The sequence below is a fragment of the Hyperolius riggenbachi genome, chromosome 12 (genome assembly GCF_040937935.1).
Source record: "Hyperolius riggenbachi isolate aHypRig1 chromosome 12, aHypRig1.pri, whole genome shotgun sequence".
Classification (NCBI taxonomy): Eukaryota; Metazoa; Chordata; class Amphibia; order Anura; family Hyperoliidae; genus Hyperolius; species Hyperolius riggenbachi.
In genome coordinates, this window is record NC_090657.1 from 169,873,648 (window position 1) to 169,900,679 (window position 27,032).

General features: G+C 45.3%; 1 protein-coding gene across 8 annotated transcripts in view; it reads right to left on the reverse strand.

Moving 5' to 3' along the window:
- ZNF831 (zinc finger protein 831) overlaps positions 1 to 27,032 on the reverse strand; it is a 298,501-nt gene that overhangs the window by 117,485 nt on the left and 153,984 nt on the right. For all 8 annotated transcript variants that reach the window (XR_011025092.1, XR_011025091.1, XM_068262317.1 and 5 more), the window contains one exon: positions 11,675 to 11,778. Coding sequence is in view for 6 of the 8 variants with exons in the window: in XM_068262317.1 (XP_068118418.1) it covers positions 11,675 to 11,778 (104 nt within the window). In the remaining 2 variants the exon portion in view is untranslated. The remainder of the gene's footprint in view (positions 1 to 11,674; positions 11,779 to 27,032) is intronic.

Sequence of the window (27,032 nt, forward strand, 5' to 3'; positions counted from 1 at the left end):
CTACTACAAAATCCATAGCAATATGTGTCCTGGGGACCTGGGGTAAAGGCAAAGGCGTCAGATTCCCTCTAGGGGCGCTCCTAGAGGCCTTACTTCTGGCACAGATATTGCATTCACCAACAAAGAGTTTACAATCTCTCCTCATAGTTGGCCACCAAACATGACGAGCCAAGAGTTTTTGTCTCGCCAGGATGTCCTGCCAGTTTTTGTATCATGAAATGTATGAAGTACCTGCAGACGTAGATGAATTGGTACATAATATACGTCTGACGGTTTCCCAGGTGGACAACTTTCCTGAAAAGAGGACAATAATTTAAGTTTAAGGAATTCTGAGTGTCCGTAGCAGCGACCACACAATGTTTGGGAATTATAGAAACTAGAGCCTCAGGTTGCACAATCTCTGAATCAAAACATCTGGACAGAGCATCAGCTTTTACATTTTTACTTCCCGGCTTGTAAGTTATAGTAAAATTGAAACGTGAAAAAAATAGTGCCCATCGAGCCTGTCTGGGATTGAGTCTCTTCGCTTTTTCCACATACTCAAGGTTCTTATGATCAGTGTACACAGTGACAGGATGCTCAGCGCCCTCCAACCAATACCTCCATTCCTCAAAAGCCATCTTAACTGCCAAGAGTTCCCTGTTTCCTATATCATAATTATGTTCTGCTGGTAAAAACTTTTTAGAAAAGAAAGCACAAGGGTGCAAATGTTCAGGCTGACCTGAGTACTGAGAAAGAACTGCCCCAACTCCTACTTCAGAGGCATCAGCTTCTACACAGAATGGTAATGCGACTGTAAGGAATCGCTCCTCTCGGCTGCAGTATGGTCTGAGTCAGTGACGGAGGTAGAGTCAGCTGACCCTCAGGAAGGGGGTTTATATAATAAATATATATGTGGATGCTGACCCTCCCTGGAATTGAATCCTGGTCTCTCACGTCGGAGGCGGTGCGCTTGACCACTGTGCTATGGCTGATACTGTCAGGAAGTTTGCTGGTCAGTACTGGGTGGGTCAGCTGACCTGTTGTGGTCACCTGTGTCAGCTGATTTTGCTGTCAGCTGATTGATGCCTGCGTGTGATTGGCTGTTGTGTGTATGTGGCCGGCCACTGATTGGTTGCATGTAGGATTTAAACCTGCTGAGTGCTCTCTGTCATTGCTCATGATAGCTTCTAGCTCTTGTTTGCTGGTTGTTGGCTACTCTGTTTTCCTGTTCTTGTTATTGGATTATCTGGATTTCGATCTCTGCTTGTTGGATTTCCCCTGTTTGCTGCCTGCACCGACCAATTGCCTGGATTACCGTTATGACTGTTTGCTGCCTGCCCTGATCTCGGCCTGTCTGACTATGCATCTGTATTGACATTTTGCACCTTGATTACCTCAGCTCTATAGGTCTCAGGTGACTATTACAAATATATTGTATTGCATCCATTGCTGCCTTGGTGTCTTGCTATCTGGCCAAGTTATATGTAACATCTACCTGCAGAGGTTTAGTTTGTTGTTAGGAAGGAGCTTTGCGCAGGTGTTAGGGCTGGATTAGATGCCAGTTATATGGGCATACGATCTGACCTATGGCTAGTACCTGGCAAGCGTTACAGCGACATTGGGATGCATCAAGATGGGGGCAGCGCAAAAAGCTGTTTTCAAAGAAGCAAAAGCCTTGCAGGCCGAAGACGGCCAATTAGAAGGATCGGCCCCTTTTTTGTGAGATCTGTTAATGGTGCCACCAGAGTGGAACACTTTTTAATGAATTTATATTTTATATAGTAATTGGCAAAACCCAAAAACCGTTGCAATGCCTTAAGGTCTCCCGGCTGTGGCCACTCCAAAACTGCAGAAACTTTCTTTTTGTCCATAGACAAACCAGAGTCTGAAATCACATATCCCAAGAAAGGTACCTCAGTAACCTCAAAAATACATTTTTCTAATTTAGCAAATAATGAGTTTTCTCATAACCTCTGAAGGACCTTTTTCACATGATCACGATGTTGTAACAAGGACTTGGAATAAACTAGGATATCTTCCAAATAAACCACCACATATTTGCCCAGAACATCTGTAAATACATCATTGACGAAATCCTGGAAGACGGCTGGGGCATTACAAAGGCCGAAGGACATCACGTGGTATTCGTAATGCCTGTCCTGAGTGTTAAAAGCCATCTTCCATTCTTCCCCCTGTCGAATCCTGATCAAGTTATATGCTCCCCTCAGGTCTAACTTACTGAAGATTTTTGCCCCAGACACTTGAGAAAACAGATCATCAATAAGAGGAAGTGGATATCTGTTCTTTATAGTGATCTTGTTCAAACTTCTGTAGTCAATGCATGGACTTAGTCCACAATCTTTTTTTTCTACAAAAATAACCCCTGCCCCAGCTGGAGAAGTAGATAGTCGAATAAAACCAGATTCTCTTTAATGTAGTCTTTCATAGCCTGTTTTTCAGGACCAGAAAGACTATATAAATGTCCCCGGGAAGGTATAGTACCAGGCAATAAATCAATGGGGCAGTCATAGGATCTGTGTGTGGGCAATTTATCCGCAGACTGAGGAGAAAAAACATCAGCGAATGATAAAATGGAGAAACCGAGAGCCCAATATAGGGCAGTATGTCGGAAACAATTGGCGTAAATGATTAGTGAGATAATTATACTCAAAAACATGGGTTACCACTTGGGCAACCACTGTATAGGCAGGTGAGGAGATTAGAGCTGTCTTCACTCAGGGTTAAAAAGTCACTCTCTGTAGATCGGAAAGAAGGGGGTGTCTCACCCCCTCCACCAAGGGTGGACACGGTGTAACAGTAAAAGAACAGAGGCGCCAGCAGGATAAAAGTAGATAAAAGTTTTAAAATTTGCTAAGGGGAAGCGGTGGACTTACCTCCGGAAAGCAGACTTGATAGACTGTCTGAATAATAATAAATACATTTATTAAAGGTACACCAGGGATGCAACGCGTTTCGCAGGCACAGCCCGCTTCATCAGGCAATATGGTGGGGACAAACTGTAGACAGAGACAATAGACATAGCTATAATGATTTCTGCTGTAGATAACATATAATCAGTGAGTATCATTTTGTTACAATTGAGTAAAAATATGGAAAATATTGGTGTCGGTGATAGTGTGTAAAAGGTATAAAGTGTGGTACACTGGGCGAGGTAGAGTATACACTAAAGTTGCTGGTGTGATGAAGCGGGCTGTGCCTGCAAAACGCGTTGCATCCCTGGGGTACCTTTGTAATGTCTCTACCAGCTTTGCACATCTAGAGACTGAAATCCTTGCCCATTCTTCTTTGCAAAACAGCTCCAGCTCAGTCAGATTAGATGGACCGCATTTGTGAACAGCAGTTTTCAGATCTTGCCACAGATTCCCGATTGGATTTAGATCTGGACTTTGACTGGGCCATTCTAACACATGGATATGTTTTGTTAATTTAAACCATTCCATTGTTGCCCTGGCTTTATGTTTAGGGTCATTGTCCTGCTGGAAGGTGAACCTCCGCCCCAGTCTCAAGTCTTTTGCAGACTCCAAGAGGTTTTCTTCCAAGATTGCCCTGTATTTGGCTCCATCCATCTTCCCATCAACTCTGAACAGCTTCCCTGTCCCTACTGAAGAGTAGCAACCCCAGAGCATAATGCTGCCACCACCATATTTGACAGTCGGGATGGTGTGTTCTGAGTGATGTGCATTGTTCGTTTTCTGCCACACATAGCGTTTCACATTTTGGCCAAAGAGTTCCATTTTGGTCTCATCCGACCAGAGCACCTTCTTACACGTTTGCTGTGTCCCCCAATGGCTTTCTTCTTGTTACTCTTCCATAAGAGCCAACTTTGTGCAGTGCACGACTAATAGTTGTCCTATGGACAGATTCCCCGACCTGAGCTGTTGATCTCTGCAGCTCGTCCAGAGTCACCATGGGCCTCTTGACTGCATTTCTGATTAGCACTCTCCTTGTTCGACCTTCGAGTTTAGGTGGACGGCCTTGTCTTGGTAGGTTTACAGTTGTGCCATACTCCTTCCATTTCTGAATGATCGCTTGTATAGTGCTCCATGGGATGTACAAGGCTTTGGAGATCTTTTTGTAGCCTAAGCCTGCTTTAAATTTCTCAATAACTTTATCCCTGACCGGTCTGGTGTGTTCTTTGGACTTCATGGTGTTGTTGCTCCCAAGATTCTCTTAGACAACCTCTGAGGCCGTCACAGAGCAGCTGTATTTGTACTGGCATTAGTACACACAGGTGCACTCTATTTAGTCATTAGCACTCATCAGGCAAGGTCTATGAATAATTACGCACACCCCACTTTGCAGTTATTGATTTGTAAAAAATGTTTGGAATCGTGTATGATTTTCGTTCCACTTCTCACGTGTACACCACTTTGTATTGGTCTTTCACGTGAAATTCCAATAAAATTGATTCATGTTTGTGGCAGTAATGTGACAAAATGTGGAAAACTTCAAGGGGGCCGAATACTTTTGCAAGCCACTGTATGTTTAAATCCCCCGCCACTACACGAGTACCAGTCTGATATGTTTAACCTTACGTATGAGTGATTTAATATGTTTCAGTTGGCTTCAGTTTGGGTCATATTCATTCACAATAGTGAATGGTGTTTCCTCTATGTTCCATAAAACAATCATAAACCAATCCATGATAGTCTCTTTAATGTCCACCGTAAGCCTTTGATGAAAAGTTATGAGTAGTCCTCTCTTCTTTTTATGAAAGATGTTAAATAAGATATTTGAGAAATCCTTGAGCCTGAAAAATGCAGAGTAGTATCTATGAGGTGGGTCTCTTGGTCTAATAGAATGTCTGTTTTGAGCTGTAATAGTAAACCTTTTATTAGGTGAGTTAAGGTCATTAAGATTAAAAGAAGTAAGTCATAATGTGAACTATATAGTGGCGCAATTTCTGCTTATGACTAGATGACTGTATGAAAACATGACTATTTGAAGCAGTGTCATGTGGTGAAAAGAATTTTGGCCCATATGCCAACTAACTTTTTCACCTGACTTTTTCTCCTAAATGATATGTTCTCAAATTGTAAATAGCACACCTTCTAAACCACTAGCGAGCAAGAAAATACTTAAAATAATTTTCTTAGTACCTTTGCACCCACATTTTTGTACTCTTTCGTTTGTAAAGTGCTGAAAAATTATTTTAAATGAACCAGCTTGCAGCACAGAACTATCCTGTCTGATAGAGATGGCCCGAACGGTTCGCTGGCGAACGGTTCCAGGCAAACTTCCGTGGTTCGCTATCGCGGAGAACCGCAAACTTTTCCGGAAGTTCGATTCGCTCCCATAGTACATCATTAGGGTCAACTTTGAGTCTCTACATCACAGTCAGCAGGCACATTGTAGCCAATCAGGCTACACTCCCTCCTGGAGGCCCTCCCCCCCTTATAAAATGCAGGCAGCGTCAGGCATTGGACTCACTCGTGTGCCTGCAGTAATTAGAGTAGGGAGAGCTGCTGCAGACTTTCACAGGAAAAGCTTAGTTAGGCTCTTGTAGGCTTGTTAGCTTGCTCCTTGCTGATTCTTATTGCTAAAAAAGCACCCCTCAACAGCTCTTTTGAGAGCTAATCTTGTTCTTGTGATTTTTTTATTTTTTTTTGTGTGTGGCCCACTTGCATTATATTTATATACAGCCCTGTCAGTCAGTCGCAGCTGGCCTTTGGCCCCTTAATTCCTACTGTGCCACTGCCAGGCCCAGCACATTCAGTGACTACCTGTATGTGTGACAGGCAGTTGCACATTTGTAATCCCAATCACTGCACCTGTTCACTGTTTAGTCCACCTACCTAAATACCTACGTATCGCACGCATTGTTAATACCCCCAGCACTGCATATACCAAGCTGTTGTTCAGTGCACCCACCTACCCATGTGAGCGCACGCAGTGTGATATTTAATACCACCAGTCACTGTACCTGTTCACGGTACGTGTGTGAGACAGCTGCACATTTGTAATACCCAGCAGCACTGCATATACCTACCTACCTGTTGTTCAGTGCACCCACCTACCCACGTGAGCGTACGCAGTGTGATATTTAATACCACCAGTCACTGTACTTGTTCACGGTACGTGTGTGTGTCAGGTACACATTTATAAAACCCATCACTGCATATACCTAGCTGTTGTTCAGTGCACCTACCTACGTGAGCGTGCACAGTGTGATATTTACCCATTTCAGCCGTCCGGACATGATCCTCATGTCCAGGCGGCTGCTCTGCTGCGGTGCCGCGCTTCGGCGCGATCGCGGGCGTGCCCCCTTGCTGTCTCCCGGTAGCCCTGGGAGCAGTGAACGGGAACATGGTTCCTGATCACCGATCCGTGTCCCCAGCAGAAAAACCGAAGCTCTCTTACTAGAGGCTTCAGTCTTTCTGCAAAAAAAAGTTTCCCCGTCCTCCTTGTGCTTCCGGTGATCGAGAAGCACAAAGAGAAAAAAATAAACTCAAGGTGGCCATCCTGATGAGGGACCCCCGTATAAAAAAACTCAAGGGGAATGAGCTGTACTGGGTGGCCATGCTACTAGACCCTTGATATAGGCACAAAGTGGTGGAGATGTTTCCAAATTACATGAAGGCAGAAAGGATGCAGCACTTGCAGAACAAGCTGGCAACTATGCTTTACAATGCGTTTAAGGGTGATGTCACAGCACAACGCAATAAAGGTACCATTGCCAGTAATCCTTCTCCCATGTCCACGCAGGCAAGGACAGGACGTTCCAGCAATCTCATGGTGATGTCGGACATGCGGACATTCTTTAGTCCAAACGCCTCGCCTTAGCGCTTCCCGGATCCACCCTCCACCAACGCCTCAACCGGCAGGTAGCCAACTACCTGGCCTTAAGTGTGGATGTAGACACTGTGAGCAGCGATGAACCCTTGGACTACTGGGTGCGCAGGCTTGACCTGTGGCCAGAGCTGTCCCAATTTGCCATCCAACTTCTGTCTTGCCCTGCCTCAAACGTCCTGTCTGAAAGGACCTTCAGCGCAGCTGGAGGCATTGTCACTGAGAAGAGAAGTCGCCTAAGTCACAAAAGTGTTCAGTACCTCACCTTTATCAAAATGAATGAGGCATGGATCCCGGAGGGCTACTGTCTGCCCGAAGACTAAGTCAGTCCCAGCACACAGCATCTCTGCCTGCACGCTGTGTGACTGCCCGCCCCATGACTAAGTCACTCCCCACACAGCATCTCTGCCTGCACGCCGCTTGACTGCCTTCTCCGCCACCACCAACAGGGTCCAAGACTCCAGGCGGATTCCTGAATTTTTAAGTCCACTGCTAGCAGAGGCCGCTATAGTAATTTTTCTGGTGCATGTACATGCCTGCCTAATTTTTCTGGCTGCACTGCGGCTGCAACAACAAAACAAAAGGCATGTACATGTGTCAATTCCCCTTCGTGATCGTTACCTTGCCGCGGTGAAGGGACTTGCGTATCACAATGAAGCAATGACCGCCGGCTATATGAGTGTCTCAGGGGGTGGCACACCAAAGATACTAAAGTCGTTGCTTCATTGTGGACAGACCAAATTCAATCAGCTAGACAGTCACTGTTGTTCTGTCATTGAGCTACCTCAGCCTGGCGACCATATGGGCTTGAAAACTGCTATCGCCTGCACTCTCGCCATGGTATGCACCAGTCCAGCACGGCCGTCACAATACAAACAGCTTTTTGCGGTGCATTACACAGTGAGTTTAGTGTGTCCGTGTGAAGCAGTACTCTAATTACACTCCCTGATTGATGTATACACATGCAAGATGTTTTAAAGCACTTTAGGCCTCCAATTTAGCATGCAATGTGATTTCTGCCCTTAAAACGCTGCTTTGCGTCAAATCCAGATTTTTCACCGGGACTTTTGGCGTGTATCCCACTCCGCCATGCCCCCATCCAGGTGTTAGACCCTTTGAAACATCTTTTCCATCACTTTTGTGGCCATCATAAATGTTTCTAGTTTTCAAAGTTCACCTCCCCATTAAAGTCTATTGCGGTTTGCGAAAGTTCGCGCGAATCGAACTTTTGCGGAAGTTTGCGTTCGCGGTTCACAAACCGAAAATCGGAGGTTCGGCCATATCTACTATCTGACAGCCGTGGGGGCGGAAGAGCCAGTTAAGGATCCGACCTGCTATTCCAGCATCCCACACCGCTTGTGGCTTACAGCCTCTCCCGCTTTGTCACTGGGCACACCAGCGGTGGATTGAGGTGGCGGTGGCTGCAGACACTATCACCAGACGGCGGAGGGTAATGTAAACGCCTCTGTGATTATACCAGTGTACCAATATCTATGCTGCAGTGCATCCAATTATTGGCATCACATTTATATTCAAGGAATTGGACATTCGAATACATCCATTGTGCATTGCATTTGCAAGTTACAGATTTGCATATATCTCATGGACACATGATTCCTTATAATCAGGAGATTCATTTCATTTTTTTCTCAGCAACATATTTTTTTTTCCTTAGCAATATTTTTCACAGTGAATTTTACTTGATCCCATACATTTTAACCATTTTGTGCCCTATCAACTCACTGCAGTGAGATTGCATGTGTTACTATGCATGGAGGTAATTTGTGGTATTAACCCCCTTGGCGGTATGAAAAATACCGCCAGGGGGAAGCGCGGCAGTTTTTAAAAAAAATTTTTTTTTTAATCATGTAGCGAGCCGAGGGCTCGCTACATGATAGCCGCTGCTCAGCGGCATCCCCCCGCCCGCTTCGATCGCCTTCGGCGATCACCGATCAGGAAATCCCGTTCAAAGAACGGGATTTCCTGGAGGGCTTCCCCCGTCGCCATGGCGATGGGGCGGGATGACGTCACCGACGTCGGGACGTCATTGGGAGACCCGATCCACCCCTCGGCGCTGCCTGGCACTGACTGGCCAGGCAGCGCTCGGGGTCTGGGGGGGGGGGCCGCGCGCCGCACCGGATAGCGGCGATCGGGCACGCGGCGGCGGCGATCGGGGTGCTGGTGCAGCTAGCAGAGTGCTAGCTGCGTCCAGCAAAAAAAAAATTACGTAAATCGGCCCAGCAGGGCCTGAGCGGCACCCTCCGGCGGCTTACCCCGTGTCACACACGGGGTTACCGCCAAGGAGGTTAAAGGGGACTGGTGCTAATATCATTATTAGTTTAAGGTCTGTGATTTTTGCTATAGATTGCAATCAATAAAAGTTGTATTACTTTTAATTTTAGCGCTGTGGATATTTATTTACAATAATATTGGAAGAGAGAGCAATAGAAAAACTGGCACCAGTATGCGGCAGGGATGGAACGGCCACAGATGGGCTTACCTGCAACGTGCACCGATATGCCACAGCGTCTTGAAGAAAGGAGAGATGCGGGCACTGCTGCATAAAATCCCTTTATTGTGGCCGGGTTACAGAGTGGTCAGTAGTGGGGGGAGAGGGTTTGCCTGACAGCTGTTTTGCAAGTATACAACTTGCTTCTTCAGAGGCTAAAAACCTCTGAAGAAGCAAGTTGTATACTTGTGAAACAGCTGTCAGGCAAACCCTCTCCCCCCACTACTGACCACTCTGTAACCCGGCCACAATAAAGGGATTTTATGCAGCAGTGCCCGCATCTCTCCTTTCTTTAGGACATTTATTTACTATTTATTTACTATTTTAAATACAAGATGAATTGTTATCTCCTAGGAAAAAGATCAAGAAAAAAAGTTAAGTGCATATGGCCATGTGGGTCTGCAGGGGCAAACCCAGGATTTTCAAGGGGGGGGGGGGGGATTCCTGAAAGGTCTCCCTCAGCCACGCACAATACAGTATAATAATATGGTAGGACATCATGCTGGGTACACATAATGCAATTTCCTGTCCGACCGACCGACCGACAACAGGATCGATCAGGAGTAGTTTGCATAAAGATAATAATGAGGACAGCCGACATTGGTAATGAAGGGGAAAGTGAAGCATTCACCCAGCAGCGGCACAGGGCTGTGCTCATACCTGACTCTGTTAAGTTCCCCAGAGCTGCTCCATGCTCTGTACACACACTGTTGTTCCATGTTCTGTACAAACACTGCTGCTCCATGCTCTGTACACACATTGCTGCTCCATGCTCTGTACACACGTTGCTGCTCCATGCTCTGTACACACACTGCTGCTCCAGGCTCTGTACACGCACTGCTGCTCCATGCTCTGTACATGCACTGCTGCTCCATGCTCTGTACACGCACTGCTGCTCCATGCTCTGTACACATACTGCTGCTCCATGCTCTGTACACACACTGCTGCTCCAGGCTCTGTACACGCACTGCTGCTCCATGCTCTGTACATGCACTGCTGCTCCATGCTCTGTACACGCACTGCTGCTCCATGCTCTGTACACATACTGCTGCTCCATGCTCTGTACACACACTGCTGCTCCATGCTCTGTACACACACTGCTGCTACATGCTCTGTACACGCACTGCTGCTCCATGCTCTGTACACACACTGCTGCTCCATGCTCTGTACAAATGCTGCTGCTACATCCAAAGTCAACTGTAGCAGGGAAAGAAAGGGGACAGTGCTGTGAGCTGCAGGATTCCTGCAGACATTCTGGTGTCTCAACTTGTGCCAATTCATAGACACTGCACCGACCCTGGTCTGAGGGGGGATTCTGGGCAGCTGTAATCCACCCCCTGCATTTGCCTATGGTCTGATCCAATTCACTTTTTCTCCAAGTTTTCTCCTAGGTGATATTGTCACATCATATCAATAAATGCCTTTTAACCCACCCGCAAGAAAATACTCAGAATAATTGTGACAGTACTTTTTTCATCTACTTTAGGTTCTTTTTCAATTGCAGAGTGCTGACAATTTATTTTAAACAGAAGATAGGAAATTATCTCCTAGGAGGAAACTTAGGAGAAAACGTAATGTGGATCAGGCCTAATGTATCTTATTACTGTTTGCAACCAATAAAACACAGGAACAAGAAAATATTAGTGCATTAGGGAAAAAAAACTGCTTTTGTGTCTTTACTAACACAATTGTTTTAGCTGGCAAATACTTTACTTCATTAGTAGAAGGCTTTGCCTGGGCACTTTGTAGGAAGTGACATCATCATGCAGCACGTATACTATCCATGCCGAGGGAGTGTATGGACAAGTGCATGCAAGGTGCACATCAATATGGTGGGATGCGGTGGCTCCAGTTCTGGAGGACAAACAATATGACTGCCTGTATCATGATGGAGTCACTAATGTCAGCAGCTTAATGCTGCATACTTTTTGGATTGTAAATTTCATTTTTTTTTATCTTTTTGACAATTGTGCATAGTTTAACCTTGGCTGGTACTGTCCAGGCCGGCCATAGGGTTGATGCTGGGGCACTGTGCTTGTGCTGTAAAAAGGAGAATGAGACCCCAATTGGGGCTCATGGATGGACATGGATGGTGAAACCAAATGGTTGCTTAGCTATTATTACCTCAGACTGCCCCCGGCTGTTGGGGATTCGTAACTGGGTGAGAGCGTAGACACAGCTGCGTAGATTAATGTTTGGCTGAAGAGTACCATAAAAAGGTTGATAAATAACCTCTACTAAACCATGTGTCTGAATGAGCCCTTTTTGGTTACGAGATGTTAAGGAGTGGTTGAGAAGATGGAGGGAAGTTTATTGGTTCAGTTTTCACTTTTAGAACACTGTAGAGTCTATTTTATTAGTAAAGAGCTTTACCTTCTCCGGCTGAACCCCGCTGTGCAGTAGAGGAGGATTTAATGAAGTCTCTTTCTCTGCCTGATCTTTACCTCTGAGCGTTCTGTTCCTCTGCAGAATGTCTCCTATAAACAAACAGAAAGATCAGTCTCATTACAGGCATGCAGCTTAAATCGTTACCTCTGACTGCTACAGAGTACAAAACCTTATAAACAGAGAACGGCCAATCAGTCTCCAGCAACCAGTAGCATTCTAGTTCTATTTGTTTTGTTTTGCATTTTGAAATAAATTCTAAGGACTTTTTTGTTTTATAAGACCAGACCAGGTGAGCAGGACCACTTCTAGGTTCTGAAAAGAATACCAGAATGGGGTTGATTTACAGTGGTTTGCAAAAGTATTTGGCTCCCTTGAAGTTTTCCACATTTTGTCATATTGCTGCCACAAACAATCAATTTTATTGGAATTCCACGTGAAAGACCAATACAAAGTGGGGTACATGTGAGAAGTGGAACGAAAATCATACAGGATTCCAAACATTTTTTACAAAAAAATAACTGCAAAGTGGGGTGTACCTAATTATTTAGCCCCCTTTGGTCTGAGTGCAGTCAGTTGCCCATAGACATTGCCTGATGAGTGCTAATGACTAAATAGAGTGCACCTGTGTATAATCTAATGTCAGTACAAATACAGCTGCTCTGTGATCGCCTCAGAAGTTGTCTAAGAGAATATTGGGAGCAACAACACCACGAAGTCCAAAAAACACACCAGACAGGTCAGGGATAAAGTTATTGAGAAACTTAAAGCAGGCTTAGGCTACAAAAAGATTTCCAAAGCCTTGAACATCCCACGGAGCACTGTTCAAGCGATCATTCAGAAATGGAAGGAGTATGGCACAACTGTAAACCTACCAAGACAAGGCCATCCACCTAAACTCACAGGCCGAACAAGGAGAGCGCTGATCAGAAATGCAGTCAAGAGGCCCATGGTGACTGTGGGCGAGTTGCAGAGATCTACAGCTCAGGTGGGGGAATCTGTCCACAGGACAACTATTAGTCAAGCACTGCACAAATTTGGCCTTTATGGAAGAATGGCAAGAAGAAAGCCATTGTTAACAGAAAAGCATAAGAAGTCCCGTTTGCAGTTTGCAACAAGCCATGTGGGGGACACAGAAAACACATGGAAGAAGGTGCTCTGGTCAGATGAGACCAAAATGGAACTTTTTGGCCAAAATGCAAAACGCTATGTGTGGCGGAAAACTAACACTGCACATCACTCTGAACACACCATCCCCATTGTCAAATATGGTGGTGGCAGCATCATGCTCTGGGGGTGCTTCTCTTCAGCAGGACAGGGAAGCTGGTCAGAGTTCATGGGAAGATGGATGGAGCCAAATACAGGGCAATCTTGGAAGAAAACCTCTTGGAGTCTGCAAAAGACTTGAGACTGGGGCGGAGGTTCACCTTCCAGCAGGACAACGACCCTAAACATAAAGCCAGGGCAACAATGGAATGGTTTAAAACAAAACATATACATGTGTTAGAATGGCCCAGTCAAAGTCCAGATCTAAATCCAATTGAGAATTTGTGGCAAGATCTGAAAACTGCTGTTCACAAACGCTGTCCATCTAATCTGGCTGATCTGGAGCTGTTTTGCAAAGAAGAATAGGCAAGGATTTCAGTCTCTAGATGTGCAAAGCTTGTAGAGACATACCCTAAAAGACTGGCAGCTGTAATTGCAGCAAAAGGTGGTTCTACAAAGTATTGACTCAGGGGGCTGAATAATTGCGCACACCCCACTTTGCAGTTATTTTTTCTTTTAAATGTTTGGAATCCTGTATGATTTTCGTTCCACTTCTCACATGTACACCACTTTGTATTGGTCTTTAAAGTGGAATTCCAATCAAATTGATTCATGTTTGCGGTAGTAATATGACAAAATGTGAAAAACTTCAAGGGGGCCGAATACTTTTGCAAACCACTGTAGTAGACTTATTATTGAGTGTAAGTGACACTGATATATCACAGATAATGTACAAACTCATCTGTTTTCAAGGGACAGAAGTATTTTTGGAGTTGGTTGCTCCTGTTGTTTGTAGCCCCACTAGTAGTCTCCTTTGGTATCTAATGTACAGACCTGGTGAAAAGGGGGGGGGGGGGGCAGGGGAGGTTGCACAGTGATGATAGGGAAGAAAGATATCTGAGCATGGAAAGGTGATGTAAGGTTTAACCCTGGAATGTGAATTACTTACTTTTAAATACCAATATAAAGAACACTTACTTATGTCAGAAAGAACCAGTGCAATGTGAGGACAGGAGATGTGATGATGGCATGACTGGAGGTGTAACTGGAGGCATGACTGGAGGTCTGACTGGTGACGTGACTAGAGGTTTGACTGGAAGTTTGACTAGAGCAATACCTAGAGATGTGACTGGAGGTATGACTAGAGGTGTAACTGGAGGCATGACTAGAGGTGTGACTGATGAAGTGGCTGGAAGTGTGAATGGAGAGGTGACTAGAGGTGTGGCTGGAGGCTGGACTGGGGGTGTAAATGGAGACATGAATGGAGGTGTGACTGGAGACATGACTAGATTTTTGACTGGAAGATGGGCTGGAGGTTTGACTGGAGGTTTGAATGGAGGCTGGACTGGAGGTATGACTGGTGGCATGAGTGCAGGTATAACTGGTGGCATGACTTGACGCTGGACTGGAGACATTTGTGACTGGAAGCTGGGCTGGAGGCATGACTGGTGGCATGACTGGAGGCTGGGCTGGAGGTATGACTGGAGACATCATTAGATTTGTGACTGGAGGCTGGGCTGGAGGTGTGACTAGATGTGTGACTGGTGATGCCACTAGATTATTGACTGGAGGCTGGACTGTAGCTGTGATGAAGATGTGACTGGAGGCATGACTGGAGGATGGATTGGAGGTGTGAATGTAGGTGTGACTAGAGGTGTGGCTGGAGGCTGGCCTGGAGGTGTGAATGGAGGCTGGGCTAGAGGCATAACTGGAGGTGTGACTAGTGGGATGGAGACACTAGGATGAGGACCCTGTCCTTGTGAGTTTACAATCTAGAGTGTAGATGAACCAGGTGAGGGGATAAAGGGGTTAGCAGATGAGGTGGTGAGCCTCAATATCTGACTAACAAATGATAAGCTTGTCTGGAAAGGTGAGTTTTAAGGGGGGTTTGAAGGTTTCCAGTCTCTGAGCATAATGGACACACTGTAGGATTATGTTCTCTTATTGTCAGGTGCCAGCTCCATGACGTATTTTCCCATCAGCATCTGCTGGAATGTGTTTTATCCTAGATGTTTTCTCTGCATCTTTCTGATCCCCCAGTACCGAAATCTCCTCTTTACTGCATTGTGCTTCTTATATTGCTCCACACTGTACTGCTTGCCTGCTATGCATACCTCAATGAATTTACTTTGAATTTACAAGACATCCCTGCAGAGACAAACAGCTTCAGAAGACCTGTAAAACTCTGAAGCACTCGTATATAAATGCCTTCAGGCTGCTTTCACATTAAGACGTTACAGGTGCACGTTAGTGCAGCCTGTAACGCAGCCCACCGCACAGCAATGAAAAATCAATGGGCTGTTCACAGTGCCCAAGTTGTGTTACATTGTAACGCAGCACGTCAAGTTAAAGTGCTGCATGCTGTACGTCATATGCGGCTAAGCTGCGTTAGACTGTTTGCACATGCTCAGTAATGTTGGAGGAGGAGGTCTCCCCTCCTCCTCCGCAGCCAGCCACATGGCTAATTAATATTCATTGCACGGTGTGATGTGCAGTGTTTACTTCCTGGAGGGCCACCCTATGCGGCGATTGGCTGGCAGGACCACATGATGCGGATCACGTGGTCTCCGCAGCCATAGCACAGAAAAGGCGCACCAAGAGCTGCATAACGCGACTCTTGGTAGCGTCTTCCACGAACACCACCAGGCGTTGCGTTAGGGGCACATTATGCGACCTATAAGGTCCCCTAAAACGCAACGTCCTGGTGGGAAAGCAGCCTCAATGTTATTTTAGGATATCCCTTTTGCTGGATAGTGGGAGACTGATGCCTTTCTATGTATTTAAGATTGAGTGTCGCAAGGCAAATATCAGAGAGAATTAACATTTAAGGGCCCTTTTACACTTAATGCATTTTAATGTGTTGCGTTGAGTTGCAGCAAGGCAACTCACTGCAACACATTAAAACACAAAAAAATGAATTCGTACACCATAAATCAGGACAGCAGGAGATGGTTTATACTGTAACTCCGACCATTCCAAGTGAGGAAGAGGGGAATAGGGATAAAGGATAATCAATGTGATGTTTAACATTTCTCAAATCTGTCTACTCCTTGTTACCTTCTCTCTGTGCATCCTAGTGTTGAGCATAAATTTGCGCAATTTTGTGTTTCCGTAATTACGGATGCGAATGTTGCCACTACATCGCGAATTCCTAATTTTGTAATTGCCATACTAACAGTAATTTGGAATTCCGTAAGCGAAATTTCCATCATGTAATTTTGCATTTCGGCGCAAATTTGTGTTTAACGCGAAATTTCGGGTTTTCGATAGAAACAGTTATTTTAACCACTTCACCACTGAGGGGGTTTACCCCCTGACCACCAGAGCAATTTTCACCTTTCAGCGCTCCTTCTATTCATTCGTCTATAACTTTATCATTACTTATCACAATTAAACGATCTATATCTTGTTTTTTCCACCACCAATTAGGCTTTCTTTAGGTGGGACATTATGCCAAGAATTATTTTATTCTAAATGTGTTTTAATGGGAAAATAGGAAAAATGTGGGAAAAAATTAATTATTTTTCAGTTTTCGGCCATTATAGTTTTTAAATAATGCATGCTACTGTAATTAAAACCCATGAAATGTATTTGCCCTTTTGTCCCGGTTATAAAACCATTTAAATTATGTCCCTATCACAATGTTTGGCGCCAATATTTTATTTGGAAATAAAGGTGCATTTTTTTCAGTTTTGCGTCCATCCCTAATTACAAGCCCATAGTTTATAAAGTAACAGTGTTGTACCCTCCTGACATAAATATTTAAAAAGTTCAGTCCCTAAGGTAACTATTTATGTATTTTTTTTATTGTACATTTTTTAAAAAAATTTTTATTACAAAAAAAAATAAAAATTGGGAGTGTGGGAGGTAATGAGTTAATTTTTTGTGTAAAAGTAATTTATTTGTATGTGAAAAATGTGTAGGGTGTAGTTTTACTATTTGGCCACAAGATGGCCACAGTAACTTTTTGCTTTAATGCGACCTCCAAGCGTCCTTCCGGAAGCTTGGAGGAAGTATAAGGAGGCTGTAAGTGTTTGATTTTTCTCACAATGATCGCGCTGCCTATCGGAGAGCAGCGGATCATTGCGGGGCTAAGATCAACGAACGGGAATGGATTTTCCCATTCATTGATCTCCGGGCGAGCGGGCGGCGGCGTGTTTACTAGCGGCGGGCGGCGTGTTTACGAGCGGGAGCGCGGGCAGCGGCGGGAGTGCGCAAAGTACGGATTTCTCCGTCCCTGGGGGTTAAAGGATGGAAAAAGGGTTGGAGAAATCCGTACGGGCGGGGGTAAACTGGTTAACCTCCCTGCTGTTCTAAATATTTGCTGCGCACGGCAGGGAGGGTGTTTTTTTTGCATTTTTTTTTTAGCATGTAGCTAGCCTAGCGCTAGCTACATGCTTCCCCCCTCCCTGCGGCATTCCCCCGTTCCACCGCCGGCGCATATGCCCATCCGGAAATCCCATTCTGAACGGGATTTCCATGAGGGCTTCCCCGTCGCCATGGCGACGGACGCGATGACGTCACCGACGTCATCGACGTCGTGACGTCAGAGGGAGTCCCGATCCACCCCTCAGCGCTGCCTGGCACTGATTGGCCAGGCAGCGCAAGGGTCTCGGGGGGGGGGGGACTCTCTGATGCGGCGGGTAGCGGCGAATCGGCGCGGAGCTGTGGCGATCGTAAGTGACACGCAGCTAGCAAAGTGCTAGCTGCGTGTATAAAAAAAATTATGCAAATCGGCCCAGCAGGGCCTGAGGAATCCTCCTCGGCAGGTTACCCCGAGCTGAGCTCGGGATAACCGGCAAGGAGGTTAATTATGAAATTGGATGGAATTTCATTTTTAATAGTAATTATGCAAAATTTAACCACTTCCCGACCGCCTAACGCACAGGGGCGGCCGGGAAGTGGAGCCCGCAAGGACCAGCTCACCCACAGAGGCGGCGGTCCTTGTAGGGGCATGGGCGGAGCGATCGCGTCATCCGTGACGCGATCCTCCTCCGGCGCCTGACTCCGTTCACCCGCCGCAACATCCCGCCGGCCATACGGCGGGATGTTAACCCGACGATCGCCGCATACAAAGTGTATAATACACTTTGTAATGTTTACAAAGTGTATTATACAGGCTGCCTCCTGCCCTGGTGGTCCCAGTGTCCGAGGGACCACCAGGGCAGGCTGCAGCCACCCTAATCTGCACCAAGCACACTGATCTCCCCCCCCCCTGCCCCCTGATCGCCCACAGCACCCCTCAGACCCCCCCCCTGCCCACCCCCCAGACCCCTGTTTACATCCAATCACCCCCCTTATCACCCATCAATCACTCCCTGTCACTATCTGGCAACGCTATTTTTTTTTAACCCTAAACTGCCCCCTGGGGACTCCTGATCACCCCCCCCACCCCTCAGATTCTCCCCAGACCCCCCCCCCCCCCCCCGTGTACTGTATACCTCTATCCCCCTGATCACCTGTCAATCACCTGTCAATCACCCATCAATCACCCCCTGTCACTGCCACCCATCAATCAGCCCCTCACCTGCCCCTTGCGGGCAATCTGATCACCCACCCACACCAATAGATCGCCCGCAGATCCGTCGTCAGATCACCTCCCAAGTGCAGTGTTTACATCTGTTCTCTCCTCTAAACACCCACTAATTACCCATCAATCACCCATCAATCACCCCCTATCACCACCTGTCACTGTTACCCATCAGATCAGACCCTAATCTGCCCCTTGCGAGCACCCAATCACCCACCTACACGCTCAGATTGCCCTCAGACCACCCCCTTATCAAATCGCCCGCAGATCCGACGTCAGATCACCTCCCAAGTGCAGTGTTTACATCTGTTCTCTACCCTAAACACCCACTAATTACCCATCAATCACCCCCTATCACCACCTGTCACTGTTATCCATCAGATCAGACCCTAATCTGCCCCTTGCGGGCACCCAATCACCCGCCTACACGCTCAGATTGCCCTCAGACCCCCCCTTATCAATTCGCCAGTGCATTAGTTACATCTGTTCTTCCCTGTAATAACCCACTGATCACCTGTCAATCACCCATCAATCACCCCCTGTCACTGCCACCCATCAATCACCCCCTGGCACTGCCACTCATCAATCACCCCCTGGCACTGCCACCCATCAATAAGCCCCTAACCTGCCCCTTGCGGGCAATCTGATCACCCACCCACACCAATAGATCGCCCGCAGATCCGACGTCAGATCACCTCCCAAGTGCATTGTTTACATCTGTTCTCTCCTCCAAACACCCACTAATTACCCATCAATCACCCCCTGTCACTGCTATCCATCAGATTAGACCCCTATCTGCCCCTAGGGCACTCAATCACCCGCCCACACCCTCAGAATGCCCTCAGACCCCAGCCCTGATCACCTCGCCAGTGCATTGCTTGCATCTATTCCCCCCTCTAATCACACCTTGAGATACCCATCAATCACCTCCTGTCACCCCTTAGCACACCTACCCATCAGATCAGGCCCTAATTTGCCCCGTGTGGGCTCCTGATCACTCGACCAAACCCTCAGATCCCCCTCAGACCCCCTTCCGATCACCTCCCTAGTGCATTGATTGCATCTATTTTCCACTCTAACCACCTCCTGAGACACCCATCAATCACCTCCTGTCACCCCCCTAGCACTCCTATCCATCAGATCAGGCCCAATACAACCTGTCATCTAAAAGGCCACCCTGCTTATGACCGGTTCCACAAAATTCGCCCCCTCATACACCACCTGTCATCAAAATTTGCAGATGCTTATACCCCTGAACAGTCATTTTGAGACATTTGGTTTCCAGTCTACTCACGGTTTTGGGCCTGTAAAATGCCAGGGCAGTATAGGAACCCCACAAGTGACCCCATTTTAGAAAAAAGACACCCCAATGTATTCTGTTAGGTGTATGATGAGTTCATAGAAGATTTTATTTTTTGTCAAAAGTTAGCGGAAATTGATTTTTATTGTTTTTTTTTTCACAAAGTGTCATTTTTCACTAACTTGTGACAAAAAATAAAATCTTCTATGAACTCGCCATACACCTAACGGAATACCTTGGGGTGTCTTCTTTCTAAAATGGGGTCACTTGTGGGGTTCCTATACTGCCCTGGCATTTTAGGGGCCCTAAACCGTGAGGAGTAGTCAAGAAAACAAATGCCTCAAAATGACCTGTGAATAGGACGTTGGGCCCCTTAGCGCACCTAGGCTGCAAAAAAGTGCCACACATGTGGTATCGCCGTACTCAGGAGAAGTAGTATAATGTGTTTTGGGGTGTATTTTTACACATACCCATGCTGGGTGGGAGAAATATCTCTGTAAATGGACAATTGTGTGTAAAAAAAATCAAACAATTGTCATTTACAGAGATATTTCTCCCACCCAGCATGGGTATGTGTAAAAATACACCCCAAAACACATTATACTATTCTCCTGAGTACGGCGGTACCACATGTGTGGCACTTTTTTACACTCTAAGTACGCTAAGGGGCCCAAAGTCCAATGAGTACCTTTAGGATTTCACAGGTCATTTTGCGACATTTGGTTTCAAGACTACTCCTCACGGTTTAGGGCCCCTAAAATGCCAGGGCAGTATAGGAACCCCACAAATGACCCCATTCTAGAAAGAAGAGACCCAAAGGTATTCCGTTAGGAGTATGGTGAGTTTATAGATGATTTTATTTTTTGTCACGTGCTATTGGTCGTGCTATTGGTCGTTGTCCCTCTGTCTCCAGGAACAGCAAGCAGGAACTCCAAGAGAAGAGACCCAGCACCGTATTATAAGCTCTTTAATTTATTTAAAGCATCAAAAAGACAAAAAGGGCAAGTCTGTGCGACGTTTCGAGAGGCGACTCCTCTCTTTCTCAAGCTGACAAGCCCTCTGAATACATGAAACACAATCAGCCTTAAATAGTCCTTGCTACACTAGGGAGCCAATCAGAATGGTCTGGACGCCCTGTCATCAACCAATTAGGTTAAGTTCCTACTTGCAGGCCCTCCCATCTGGTGGAGGACCTGATGGAGAACTACATCTATTTATACACTCCAATCATTTTAAAATGGCCGCTGGAGGGCCGACCAATGAGGGTAGAGCATGTTCTGAATGGAAAAAACGTCATTCAACCGTCATGCGGAAATCCGCATTGAAAATCCGCATGTGGTTGCGTTCAATGCGTATGCGTAAAAACGTACGCGTAAAAACCATATTCCAATACTATAACCACGCGGAAATCCGCATTGGATATCCGCATACGGTTAGAATTAATGCGTATGCGTAAAAACGTACGCGTAAACACCCGGAAGCAAAAAATTGTCTAAACCATAGACATTTCAATCCAATCGCCTATACCGGGTTACGCATAAAATTGATCTTTACAGATTGAAAAATGTACATGCTCCTAACCCTAATAGGAATGAGTGTTAACAATATATAATAAGAAAAATCTGAAAAAAATAAAAGGAAAAAATGACAAAACTCACGCTAGGTGTCTGGCGGCCACCCACAGCGGCAGCCAGACACCGAACGTCACAACAAAAATAAACCACATCTCACCCTCCCAGACTGGCGTCCACCTTAATAGCGGCGGCCAGTCTGGGCTGGCGAGAACAAAATTACCAATTCTGTCCCGACTGGCGTCCATCCCTGGCGGCCAGTCGGGTAAGAAACAGGCAAAAAATCAAAAAAACATGCTTTGAAGGCCAGCCCGGACTGGCGGCCACATATCAGCGGCGGCCAGTCCAGGAGAGCCAACAAATCAACATAGTCAATAAATAAATATTTTTTTCAAACAAATAATAATAAATTTTGCTATAAGCTCCTCTCCCCCCGACCGGCGGCCACCAATTGTGGTCGCCGGTCGGGAAGGATCAGAGAAAAAAGAAAACAGAACCAACCCAAAAAGAAGACTCCAGGCGTCCAGACCAAACAATAAACAACAAGACATCTATCTATAAACACATGGACCCAACTCGCACTCCCGGTTAAGACCCCCTGGACTAAGGGCATCCAGCTTCCTAATCCAAAACAACTCCCGTCTCAATAATAATTTGACCCTATCACCCCCCCCCCTGCGTGGCGGGGGGACAGAATCAATCACCTGGACCCTCAACTGGCTAACATTATGGCGACAGGCAGAAAAATGGCTAGCAACCGCATGTTCAGATGTGCCCGAGCAGATAGCTGACGGAAGGATGGAAACTTCTATAATGGAGTAACGTATTTCTATCAGTAGATTTCCTAAATATATCGGTGGTCAATTTTCCACCAACTTTCGTGACCACCGTATCCAAGTAGGATACAGAATGAGTACTACAAGTATACGTGAGAGAAATGTATGGACAGCATGCATGTAGATCTTTAATAAAGCATTCGAGGGTCGAACGTGGCCCCGCACAAATAAAAAAAACATCATCAATGTATCTCCACCACCCCTTGGAGTGGCGGAGAAACAATTGATTCGTATACACAATTGAATCTTCGTAAAGGCCCATGTATAAATTAGCATAAGTCGGGGCCACGTTCGACCCCATAGCTGTACCTCTACATTGTTCATAAAATGTGTCCTCAAATAAGAAGTAATTCCTCCTCAAAATCACCTCCAACAGATCGATAAGAAAACGTCTCTGATCATCAAAGACATCTGAACAGGTTTGCAAATAATGAGATACCGCCTCCACACCTCCATCATGAGGGATGGAGGTGTAGAGTGACTCTACATCAATTGTAACCAATAAGTCATCATCATCTAAATTTTCAAATGTATCAATCACCTCCAGGAACACTTGAGTGTCCCTAAGGTAAGACGGTAAAGCTACTACCATAGGTCTAAGAATACAATCTAAATATTTAGCAATTGGAGAAAATAATGAATTTACACCTGCAACGATTGGCCGACCAGGTGGATCGACCAATCGTTTGTGTATTTTTGGAAGGACATACATAACAGGAGTTACAGGATTGTCCTGAACCAGGAAAGTAGCTAGATCCCTATCTATGATGTTTTTGTCCAGAGCATTCTTTAACAAACGATCAATCAACTTTCTCAGATCCCAAATTGGGTCTCGATCTAAAATTCTATAGACACTTCTATCCCCCAACTGGCGTAAAATCTCTGCACAATAATTAATAGTGTCCATTACGACAACTGAGCCCCCCTTATCGGCGGGCTTAATTGTTAGGGCCTTATTGGCCTTAAAGGGAAGGTTCAGGGACTATCTAAAAAAAATAAAAATCCATTTCCACTTACCTGGGGCTTCCTCCAGCCCGTGGCAGGCAGGAGGTGCCCTCGGCGCCGCTCCGCAGGCTCCCGGTGGTCTCCGGTGGCCGACCCGACCTGGCCAGGCCGGCGGCCAGGTCGGGCCTTGAAAGGTTGTAATAATGTGCTGCTTAAATCACCCCGATATTAAAATATATACAGCACATCACAATTTCTTAAAAATGACATCATTGCTTCAACTAGTCAGCAGCACATTCCTCCAGACAGTGCTTTACAGATACATTAATAATTAACACTCTAGAAGTTCCAGGCACCTTTGAGAGACAGAATACAAAACCTATATTTCAATACCCAGTTGGTATATTACCATACAAGCCACTGTGACAGAGATCTGAAGACTCAGACCTATTCATGCATTGTTGTTAAAAAACCTGGTCTATTGAGAAATTAACACATGTAACAAAGTCTACCTCTGCCAGTTGTTTACAGAATAACAAATCCTATTGTCTCTGCTGTCTGTACCATGTCTATGCTATTGTTTCAAATACTTTCTATGTGCACTCCGGTCTAATCTGGTTTTTCCCTAACATCAGGGTGTATATAAGATTGACCTGTAAATAAAGATTTCAGATGCTGTTCCACCAACTTAAGTGTTCGTGGTCCGTGTCTCCCAGCTGGAAGAGAGGGTATTCACTTGGATTGGGGGAGAACTTTAACCTGGGTTGCAGATTATTCTGCTAAGTCATCTTGTAGCTGCCTCCGATGAAATTGAGCTATCAGTTTGGTGTCAGAAGTGGGATCCGCCATATACAGTATCGGGTGAGTAATTCTATTTTTTGATTACCACCCTATACTGTCAGAGCGGATTAATAGAACCCGGAAGGAAAGTGCTTCTGTAGCGCCTCTCCCAGGAATCTGATATTCCTAAAGTAAATAGCGGGTCTGATGCCCAATTAAGAAAGCAGTACTGTGTGTCTAAGTGAATATTCTCTCTAAACCTTGTATATTGTTGTATAGTCGCTTAACCACCCTGGCGTTCTGATTAAATCGCCAGGGTGGCTGCGGGAGGGTTTTTTTTAAATAAAAAAAAAACTATTTCATGCAGCCAACTGAAAGTTGGCTGCATGAAAGCCCACTAGAGGGCGCTCCGGAGGCGTTCTTCCGATCGCCTCCGGCGCCCAGAATAAACAAGGAAGGCCGCAATGAGCGGCCTTCCTTGTTTTGCTTATATCGTCGCCATAGCGACGAGCGGAGTGACGTCATCGACGTCAGCCGACGTCCTGACGTCAGCCGCCTCCGATCCAGCCCTTAGCGCTGGCCGGAACTTTTTGTTCCGGCTGCGCAGGGCTCAGGCGGCTAGGGGGGCCCTCTTTCGCCGCTGCTCGCGGCGAATCGGCGATCAGGCAGCACACGCGGCTGGCAAAGTGCCGGCTGCGTGTGCTGCTTTTTATTTGACAAAAATCGGCCCAGCAGGGCCTGAGCGGCAGCCTCTGGCGGTTTTGGACGAGCTGAGCTCGTCCAGACCGCTCAGCAGGTTAAGTGAATTTTAGTTATATAAGATTGCATGTTACTGTATAGATTTGTGTAGATTGTATGTGAGGTTAAGCTGAGATTGAAGGTATAAACTTGTCCACAGAGGATAGTTAAAATTCAAACCATAAATCGGGTGTAGATAAACCTGATTAGAAACTATAGAAGAATCACATAAGCTGGAGACCAGGTTTGCCAGTAAAGTCTAATACTGACGTCACCATCCCTAGATAAACCTTCAAACTCAGCTAATCTCACTCTAATTTTTTTTTTTAGCTTAGCATAATGGGAAAGTCTCAAGGTAAGGGGACTCCCAAGGGTTATTTTTGATTCTGTGATGCTGTTTAATGCGGATATATAGATTTGTAAGTTTTAGAAAGAATCATGTTCCACAATTTGCTTTGAATCTTATTTCTGACTAACTCTATTTAGGAGTTTCATTTTTTTTCTCGGAGACACTCAGCAGTTGCAGGTGTCTCTCTGGACCAGGACATTTTGAATGGGCATTGCGGCCGCAGGATAACTTTTTTTTATCAGTCCCTCCAAAATGTTCTGGCCTGGCTACTAGATGTTTCTGAGCCTTTTCTTCTAATTACTATAAATGTGTTTGTCTATCTCCTCTCACTGTAGTTTCTGTGGAACTGTGATTTAAATTGCTTGTGTATGACTGGTTGCACTTTTTCAGCTAGGTTGTACTTTACATATGCATCTCTGGACATCTGCTCAGAGTTGTTGCAGGTTTCCACCCCCTCCCTCCATGTATTGGGAGATACTTGTGTTAATGCTTTTGTTTTTTCTCTTTCCTCTTCCCTGAAAAGACTGGGGGCAATGAGGAGAGTGGCAGGAAACAGAAACGAGAGGAGATCCCAGCTATTTGTTGTTTGTCTGTTTGTGTATGTGTCTGTGCACAGAGAGTATCCAAATATTTTTTTTAGAGTTAGGAATAAACCTCTTAATTTAATTGATCGTTTTTTTTCTACAGTCAGAAAAGTCAAAAGCTAAATTATTGTTGGAGTCTAAGGTATGCGGACTGTGGTTATGTAAATGTGCATGTGTTGTCTTTCTTTGTCTACTATAGGAGAGGGTTTGTAAATTGTCTTGAGGCAAGGCAGGTGAGATTGAATGTGTAATTGGTTTTCACCTCATATAATGAATGACCCATGCACAAAATTGCTGGCCATTGTGATGTTTTGAATTTAGTGTTTTGCAAAGGAAACAATTTATTTCGGGTGAACCAGATTTAACATGTCTTAAAATTTGTAATTTAAAGTTGGTTATAAAAAATTAACATACGGAAAGGCATGTTCCATCTGAAGTTTTTTGTTTTTCATGTGGGTTTTTTTTTGTCAGGTATTTTTGCATATACCTGAGAATTCAAAGCACACAACAGTTTTGCTGTCAATGGGTCAATTGGGTTTGTAAATATTCAAGTAGGAATTAAGTTGCTTTGAATGAAATGTAATACTTTTAGCTTGAGTTTGCACTCATGCCGATATGAATGCAATGTAGAGAGATTGTGTCCAAAATCATCTTGCTCAAATTACTAGAACTGATGCTCATTCTAGGTTTTTCATTCATATTGCCAAGAATAATGCAAACAATTGTGTGAATGTTTGAATACTTGTATGAAATTAGTGGTGATGAGTCCCTTAAGCAAAGTGACATACTTATATTTTTTTTTCACTTGTAATTGGGTAAAATTCTAACAAATGCTTTTACAGCAATTTCTTTGTTGGTTTCTGGTCTGTATCTGGTTACAATCTGAGGGGTGTGGGAAACAAACCCTGGTGTTGGTGCATTTGGGGAGGGTTTTGAACAGCAGACGTTGACCCCCTGTACCACCTACTGTGCACAGGGTGAGATGGGGTGCCAACTAAACCTGCAAGTGGCTGAATCACACAGCCTCATAACCCGGCCCACATCAGTGTTCTAACATGCCTGGAGAGGGTGGAGACAAATATGTCATGGAAAATACTTATTGGTTGATTTGATTGTAATTGTCTCCATATGTCTGTTTGTATTAATACTGTGCTGTATAAAGCAAGGTCAGAGAAATGTGTTGTGTCAGAACTCTATAGTACTAGGATTTACAGAAAGTATGATGTTAGTAAAAGAAATTTGAATAGAGACGAGAATAGAGAGAGTAACCTTTGTCCAAAATATTGTTACATAGCTACGCATGTGGTAAATAGGTTGCACACACCCACTAAGCTGTTTAACTTCTTATTACCATTGAGGACCTCTACATAACTGCTTTGATCGAGACTGAGCTATCATTTACTTGGCTCATGCAGTTTGACAAACCTTGAACTCTTGTCTGACTCAT